Source organism: Epinephelus moara, chromosome 3 (genome assembly GCF_006386435.1).
Source record: "Epinephelus moara isolate mb chromosome 3, YSFRI_EMoa_1.0, whole genome shotgun sequence".
NCBI classification, from domain to species: domain Eukaryota; kingdom Metazoa; phylum Chordata; class Actinopteri; order Perciformes; family Serranidae; genus Epinephelus; species Epinephelus moara.
Genome location: NC_065508.1, coordinates 1,532,344 through 1,541,035, shown reverse-complemented (window position 1 = coordinate 1,541,035; position 8,692 = coordinate 1,532,344). Strand labels below are relative to the sequence as shown.

The following is an 8,692-nucleotide window of genomic DNA, read 5'->3' as shown; positions in this document are numbered from 1 at the left end:
CGGGACGTACACGCTGCAGCAAAACTAACGCACACACATTTTAATTAAATCGCGTTAATTTGAGAAACATTGAGCAGCTGTGAGATTTAAATATAAATGATCTTTGTATTTTTAATTACTTTATCCTCAGTTGCTATAAAGAGCCAGTGTGTCCTATTAAAAGCCAGCAGCTCGCAGCGCCTCCTCCTCCTCCTCCTCCTCCTCCTCCTCCTCCTCCTCCTCTGCAGTCCTGTATTGGGTTTCATTCCTGCAGTTCTGACTGAATGAACGCTGATCAATTATTTACAGAGAAGCTGAAGGTCAGGCGAGAAACCCCGAGAGACCCTTCGGCCCCGAAACAGACACTTCTCAGCCACAACTCCACCAAAGACACGGGACAGGACGAGACGGAGGGGACGCTCAGGACGAGGAGGACAGCTGGAGGTACGTCTGATCCACTTCACACTGATGAATCCAGATCGAGTCTTTACAGTTTAAATGCTTCAAACTGGTTTAAGTGGACTGATTTTCATGTTGCGTTCAGGCGTAAGCAACCAATGAGGCACAAATCCAGCAGTGATGCGTTTATGTCTGTTTTTTAACGTGTGAAAGTAGAAGAGCTGAGATAAACTCAATCAACAGAAAATCAACAGTTATTATAATAATGGAGTCGTTGTGTTTCTGGCTGTTTATTAGAATCAACTCCATTTAAAATCTGACAAAATGATCTTAGTTAAAAAAATCTAGTGAACTGATTGTCTTGAAAAACTAAATGTAAGTCTTATGTTTACTTTAATTGCTGTGTGGGTTTTTTTTTTAATTTAGTTATACTTACATCTTTTTGTGAAGTTGTTGCAACTTAAAAATGTCTTGTTCTTTTAGAGTAAATTTAGTTGGTCTGACTTAACGGAACAGTTGTGTTTACTCAGCAGAATCAATCAAACCAATTGCCTCGGGTCCTGTAATCCTCAGTCGCTGGAATTACAGGAATTAGAGGCCTGTCCCAAATATGGGCCTGTTGATTTCAGTGATTTAAGCAAATAATAGCCTGGGCTACTAATTGAAGTTTTACGGTATTCAAGCTTAGTCTTTCTCTCTGTATTAAGATTTCAACATGGCTCCAGTTTTATTTCAAATCAAGCTTCAGCCAATGTACGAGCAAATGAAACATTTCATCAAACTTTGCATGTTATGTTTTAAACTTTAATAAACAAAACAACACTGGTAAATATCTGTATTCTGCTGGCTGCAAACTGGTCAGTAACATTTATAAATTCTTAAACATGTAAAGAAAAAAACCACATATATTGTGGCTACGTACCGCACACAAGACAGGACTAAGAAAGAGGAGTCCTGTCTTGTGTGCGGTACGTAGCCACAATATATGTGTTTTTTTCTTTACACGTTTGCACTTTTGCCACAGTACCAGCACCTTGACTTCAGCTGTGCATGGGCATTTTTCTATTTTTAAATTCTTAAACATGTTAATAAAACAGAACTCTAAAGAAACAATTCATGGAGTCAGTGAATAACGCTTAAAAATAAAGAAGTTTGTAAGCATAAAAAAAATATGCTTGTTACATGAACCTGTTTTAGTCCGTTGACAACTTATTTCAAGAAGTTGGTCAAAAGCAAAAAAAAAAAAGTTTTTGACATTTTGAGTAGGATGGAATTAAATTAGTTGGAATATAATTTCAAGGTCAAAATGAATCATGTTGGAGGTACTGAACTAATTGAGTTTGTCAGATTATAAAAGACTCACTCAATAACGCTAGAGTTGATACATGCAAACTGTTACCTTCATTTTTTATAGTGGACCCAGAGGACTGAACCCTAAATTCATCACATGTAAGTTTAGTTGCTAACGCTAAGAAAGAACAAATTAATTTCATTTGTCAGTTTTACATCGCAACAACTTAAAAAAAATTGCAACTTAATTTGAAGTAAACTTAACAATTAGATATAAAGTCAACATAACAAGACTAATAGTTAAATTTAATTTTTCACTATTATATAATTTTTTTTAACCTGTCAAATTCTAGGGTGCGCTCAAATTATTTTCCCAGTGAAGTTACCTGCAAATAATTTAATTTAAGCAAATAAAATTCTGTCCATTGATCGTTAAATTGACTTGCATTTCCTGCTATCCAAATAATAATCTAAAGTTTTTAAGGGTGCACACAACCTTTAAAAAATACATAATTTGGGCGTTTGCTTTGTAGTTGTTGATTAATTTGATTAATTAAACAAAAAAACAAAAAACAAAAAAAAAGTTCCTGTAGTTCCCTTGTTTCAGCCAACCAGCAGTCTAAAACCTGTGTGTAAAATATTTTTCATTTTTCTAAATACAATGCCAAATATATGCATATTTAAAAAAAAAACAAAAAAACAACTCATTAATATAAGTTTGTGACATTAATAGTATGTATGATACGTTCACTGACACTGTGTCGGAGTCACGGTTCTGTTCAGGCCACTTGTTAAAGCCATGAATATATTTGACCCTGTCCTTCCAAAACATGGGCTTGAATTTAAACCCTGAACCAAACGCTTCAACAGCCGAAGGAGACCACCGACCTGCCGCACAGAGAGGCGACATGAATAAAAAGGTTTCCGGAACGCCTCGTTAATGATTGAGGGGCTAATTGAGTGAAACATAGTCTACATCAGCAAAACGCCGGCGGTACATTGTGAACGAGCTTTTCCAAACTAATGACTGTGTGTTTTCTTTCCCCTCTTTGTCACAGAAACTCCTTCCACATACCGGAGACATGGGTCAGACCCTGCCGTACGCAGACAGAGGTTAGACGGATCAAGAGACGGATCAATCGATCAGAGGAAGGACAAATGAAGGAAACCTCAGGGAGTGAGAAGACTTGAAACCGGTGAAGGAGCTGAGATGACGCCAGAGGAACCTGAACTGATCCAGCTCTGCCAAAAATAACCTTCAGGGGTTCATCATGGGACTGAGCCAAGTCTCCAACGTCACTCCAGACATCGGTTTGGTGGCGGCGAGCAACACTTCCGGCACCTCATCCCTCCCTCAGTCATCCTGCAGCATTGATGAATCCTACAAGTACGTCTTCCTGCCCGTCTGCTACTCCCTGACCTTCCTCTTCAGCCTCACCCTCAACTCAGTGGTGCTGCTGCGCTCTTGCCGCCATCACAGCGGCTGCTGCGGAGGCGGTGGTAGCAGTGGCGGTGGGCGACGCTGGAACACCTCGCTGATCTACATGGTGAACCTAGCCACCACTGATCTGATGTATGGCCTGTCGCTGCCCTTCCTGGTGGCGAGCTACGTGCTGAGGGACCGCTGGGTGTTCGGGGACTTCATGTGCCGCCTCGTTCGCTTCCTCTTTTACTTCAACCTCTATTGCTCCATCTTCTTCCTCACCTGCATCTCTGTGCACAGGTAAGACGCCCCAGAAACCAGTTACCACAGATGCTGTTAGCTGGTTCTTCTGATGACATCACTGCTTTCACTTCTAAGTAGGGGTTTTCTGAACGTTCCATTTGGCTAAAATGTCACCTCGTTTGCACAAAGCAGAGAGTTCAGGTGCTTGGACATCACCAAAACCTAACAATTCTCGCACAGTGTAGTGTGACATATACCCAACTTACGAACTTCACCTGTTAACTTCCTGTCAGCTCTACAGTAACGTTAGCAACGACCTTAATGATAAAACTGCTTTTTCATCCTGAAGTTACTAACTTAACTTTTCACACTTAGCTTTGATTGTAAATAGTATTTACCAACAGTTTTTGTATGAAGCATTTATGATCGTTTTAATAGTGAGGTTAGCCAGTCAGCTAGCCTAGCTAGCTACTTAAATGAGGAAACGCACCGCTAAGTTTATGAAGAGGACGGTCAGCTCCACAGAGCTTTACTGCTCGCTGTTACAAGATGGTGTTCATCAGTCACTTTAATATTTTTTGCAGCTCTTCAAAGCACAGAGTGTAAAAAAGGACCACAGCAACCTAACGTTAATAAGGCTAATGTGAGTGCTACGCTGAGTGACTAACAGTAGCTAGTTACCTTTCAAGACATCGAGGTGATTATTAAACTGATCAAAACCATTATATATACAAAACAAACGTTAAATACTGTTGAGAATATGGACAAGGCTAACTGTGAAATATTTTAAGGTTTGTTTTAGTAGTTTTGATCAGTTTCATAATCACCTCGTTGTCTTAAAATGTTACTAACTAACGTTAGTCACTCAGTGTAGCACTAACGTTAGCCTTAATTTAAGAGTTAACGTTAGGTTGCTATGGCTGTTTTCTACACTCGGAACTTTGAAGAGCTGCAAAAAAATTTACTGACAAACACCGTCTTGTAACAGCGAACAGTAAAGCTCTGTAGAGCTAACGGTCATCTTCATAAACTCGGTGCTTTCCCTCATCTTAGTAACTAGCTAGGCTAGCTGACTGGTCAACCTCGCTATTTAAGGACTGATATGATTATGAAGTTTATCAATAACACTACACACAAACATTAACGGTAAATACAATATGTACAAAGCTAGTTCTGTGAAAAATGTCGTCTTCCTGCAGTGTGACGTTTATCAGTTTTCCAAACTTGGTGTCTGTTTACTTCCTGTCACCTAGACAGTAAGGTTACATTTGCCCTCCGACCTCAGTGAAAAGGCCTACTGTGTCTTTTTTCAGATTCATTTACTTAAAGATTAAACATGAATGTCTTTGTTGTTGTTTGATAACCACCAATAAATGAAATATTGTTTTGTGGGGGCAAATAAAAATGTACTTAAGGCAAGTAGACATTTGACCCGGGCAAGTGAAAAAACAATAAGGTTGAACCCCAAATGGCCTGTAACTAATGTACCTACCACTAGATGAGGACCTTCTGACCCCAGAACTTCTGAGGTCACCACAGTGTCTCTGAGAATGGCTACTCATATCTTTTCCTTGTATCGTCAATTTTTGACGGCTCCTCACGTTTGGCATTTGAACTTTTACTTGCTTATGGGAAAGCAACATGCTACCGAGGCTAATGTAGCAAGCTAGCGGATTCTCCTGACCTTTGAGCCGGTAAATGTTTGGAAAAGGGCCAAGTTAGCTTATGGGTTTGACCTCTGAGACGAGAGAGACGGGTTGAAGTTACAGACCTTTCTACAAACTCAATCATGTTGATGTTTTTGTGGTTTGTACTCGTCCATGTGTTAGACTTTTCTGAGTTCAAAATAATTTAAAAAACCCTCAGCTGAGTCTGTTTATGTCCTCAGGTGTTAAGACTTTTTAAAATTGTACCTAGAATGAGATTAAAACTACGGATTCAGACTCACCTGTGGCTGTCCGTCCACAGGTACCTGGGGATCTGCCATCCAATGAGGACCATCACCCTTGAGAGCAAGCGGGTGGTGAAGGGCACCTGTGCATTGGTGTGGGTGGTGGTCTTCATCCTCACCTGCCCCATCTTTAGGTTCGCCCAGACAGGATACCTCACACGAGGAGTCGGCGGCGTTGTGGGACCTGAAGGGGAGAGGGAAGGCGGGAACAGCACTGGACCTCAGGACGAGGGGGGATACTTGAACTGCTGGGATGATGCCATCGATAAGGAGTTTGCTGACTATGTCCCGTACGGCATCGTTCTTCATCTGCTGGGCTTCTTTGTGCCCTTCGTCATCATCGCCTGGTGCTACTCTCAGGTGGTCAGGACGATATTTCAGACCCTGCGCTCTCCTCCCAGTTCGATAGAGGGTGGGGAGGATGGTCCAGTAGGAGACGGGGCGTCAGAAGGAGTTAGAGAGCGGGAGAGAACCTCGGTCTCCATCTCTGGATCGCAGTACTCACACTACATCCGGCGGCGACGGAAATCCATTAAAACAATTGTAACCATTACATTGCTGTTTGCGCTCTGCTTCTTGCCCTTTCACGTGACGCGGACTTTGTTCCTGCTCATGCGGCGGGGACAGCTCGGTGGCTGCGAAGTCATGAAGACCGTGTCCATCTGCTACAAGGTCACCCGGCCGCTGGCCTCCTGCAACGCCTGGCTCAATGCCCTCCTCTACTTCCTGACAGGGGACAAGGGTGCTCCATGCTGCTGGCCGGCAGAACACACCGTCCGCCGAGACCACCGGAGCGGCTCCCTCTGGTGGCCGCTGAAGATTCTGAAAAAAGAGGGCGTTGGAGAGGAAGACCAGGAGGCGGCTGAGAAGATCGAAAGGGTGGTCCACATGGAAAACGAGTCCAAGTCTTCACGGGTCATCTTCTAGACAGTGTCAGTGCTGGTTTCTCTATAAAAGACTTCAAACAGTGTGTGTAGCAGTTAAGCAGAGAACTATTCAGTAGCGCTCGGTATTGTTTAGAATTTTCTGATACTAGTGTTCGAAAATGCAATACCTGGGTTTGAATACTTCTCAAGTTTCCATCTAAATTTAGAGCAAATTTTAAACAAATTTTCAGGTAATCAGCAAAAGAAAATGGAAGTGAATCCTGGAGTGTGTCTCAAATCACATACTTTTGTTAGTACACTTCAGTGTAATGCACTATATACACTAATTTCAACATGGCGGTGTTGTCTGAAATCACCCACTGCCATTTTGCTCTAACGAAATGATGATGGCTTCTTTTTTTTTTTAAAAAAAAGATAAAAATTTTACCGCCTCTCCTGCTTTGTCGTCTTCTTTTTAAACAGTGGAGCATTACCACCAACATTTGACCGCTATCTCTGCCCACACCTAAACCAAACTCACGCCACATCGTCAGTGCTGATTAAAATGCACCGCCATAGCTAGGAGCAAGTTAGCTCTGGTGAATGCTAACATTAGCACTTGCATTATTGTTGGTGGTACCAAACCATTACAGACCCAACAAATATTACTGACGGCTTCTTTTCGACAACAGTTTTGGTGCTTAAACACGAAAAACATCTAAAACATGTATAGCTTCAACTACGTCACATAGTTGGCGACTGTTGAGGGTGAGAAGTGTCCGTCATTCCACACTCAACTTTTGGACCGTTTTGAGTGCGTCAGTAATACACTGTATTTTCCTGTACTATGCAGTGTGAACACACTGAGTGCACTGGTGCACTCAGAATATTAAGTGTTTATTACAGAAGTATGTGATCTGAGACACACTGCTGGTTTCCATCCACTCATTGGCTGATGGAGATAAACAGCTGGTGGAGCAATTCTCCAGTCTGTGCCATTAAACCACTGCAGAAGAAGAAGGGGAGCTCACACAATGGAAATTCATGCGGAAGAAAACCTGATGGAAATATGACATTTCTGTTAGTTTCACGTGTTAATGTGAGGAAGATTACAGCCTCCTCATCGACCCACTTACATCTGATGACTTACATGTCGAACTTTTTTTTTGCAATCCTTAAACTATTTATCAAACCCAGGCATCTCCAGATATTTAAAAGTGACATTTGAGCCTGATAGAGGGGACAAACTTTATTTAATTAACTGCCCTCACATTACAAATCATGTCGTCAAATCACTAAATAACTCAAAGGTTTTTGTTTTCTTGATTTAATTCAGAATACTAAATTGTGCCCTTGATTGAATTAATTTCCTTAAATTAGTTATGATCACTTTCATCTGCTCTCGGTATGGACCATAGTTTTATTTGAAATTTTTTAAATATGTGGATATTCTTGTGGTTTTGGCCGTTAGACGTACACCATGTCCCAGATCCATACTGCACTCATTCAAAGCAGGTTCTAAGCACATAATACATATAAAACATGGATAAATTAAGTATACTTTGGACACTATGCAAAAAAAATTACAGTCGATGAGTGTCCCGTCCGTGGACACTGATGTCTCACAATGCATTCAAAAAAATAAAGACATGCTATACTAAGACGTTTTTCCATGATTCTTGACAACAATCTTGAAGACATTTAGCAGCTGTGTCTGTATTTCCATATATTGCAATGAGTGTAAGTATGCACAAAATGCATCTCTTTACAGATGGATAAAAACGGCAAAGTAAAAAGTGGATTTTGAGTGTCCAGTCTTGTAGAAAAGGCACATGGAACAGTACAGAGACAAAAACAGGATTAATAATATATTGTGAAGAATAACTTTCAGGTTTGTCACTAGTTTTATGAAATATTTTGTTAAAAGACGTCACTATAAATAAACTCTCTATGTTACACAGCTAGCATGATATCAATGTTAGCTAGCTAAACACAGTAAAACTTTTCACATAGAAAAACACAATAAATATTAAAAAATAAAAATAAATAGAGCTGCATTACATTCACTAATCTGGCTCAGTGTGTACGGTCTGTCCAAAATGTGCCGCAAAAGCTCAATTTTGTTTTAACGCACTTGAGACAAATTACAGATGGTACTCTGAAAAAACGGAAGGAGGAGTTTTGCAAACACATCAGAGATCACAAAGGTTTTCAGAGGGATGAATGGACCTTTGGTTGACTCACATACGTACACAGCTAAATAGAAACACGGCGTTAAAGTCGTAGTCTGTCGTCGCACACATTGCATCATTTCCTGTTAGTATAAAATGGTAAAATAGATCCTTTTAGGGTCCACGTCACGATGACATCATTTCATTATCTGGAATATAAAGCTGCCTCTCCCCCACAGGGCTGTAGGCTCCATAGGAGTGTTAACATGTGTTTGTCTTGTTGTGTTATTGGGAGCCAGAATAGAAGGAGTCATGGCTCAAAACCAGCCGCCACTGCCCGTCAACAAAAACAAAGACAACTATGGTTAAA

At 40.9% G+C, this 8,692-nt stretch overlaps 1 protein-coding gene across 1 annotated transcript; it reads left to right on the top strand.

Moving 5' to 3' along the window:
* Positions 1-305: 305 nt before the first annotated feature.
* Positions 306-8,677, top strand: LOC126388289 (P2Y purinoceptor 3). Its single transcript, XM_050041327.1, has 3 exons — positions 306-423; positions 2,727-3,391; positions 5,303-8,677. The coding sequence occupies exons 2-3, from the start codon at positions 2,940-2,942 to the stop codon at positions 6,210-6,212; spliced, it is 1,362 nt and encodes a 453-aa protein (XP_049897284.1). The 5' UTR covers positions 306-423; positions 2,727-2,939; the 3' UTR covers positions 6,213-8,677.
* The last annotated feature ends 15 nt before the right edge of the window (positions 8,678-8,692 follow it).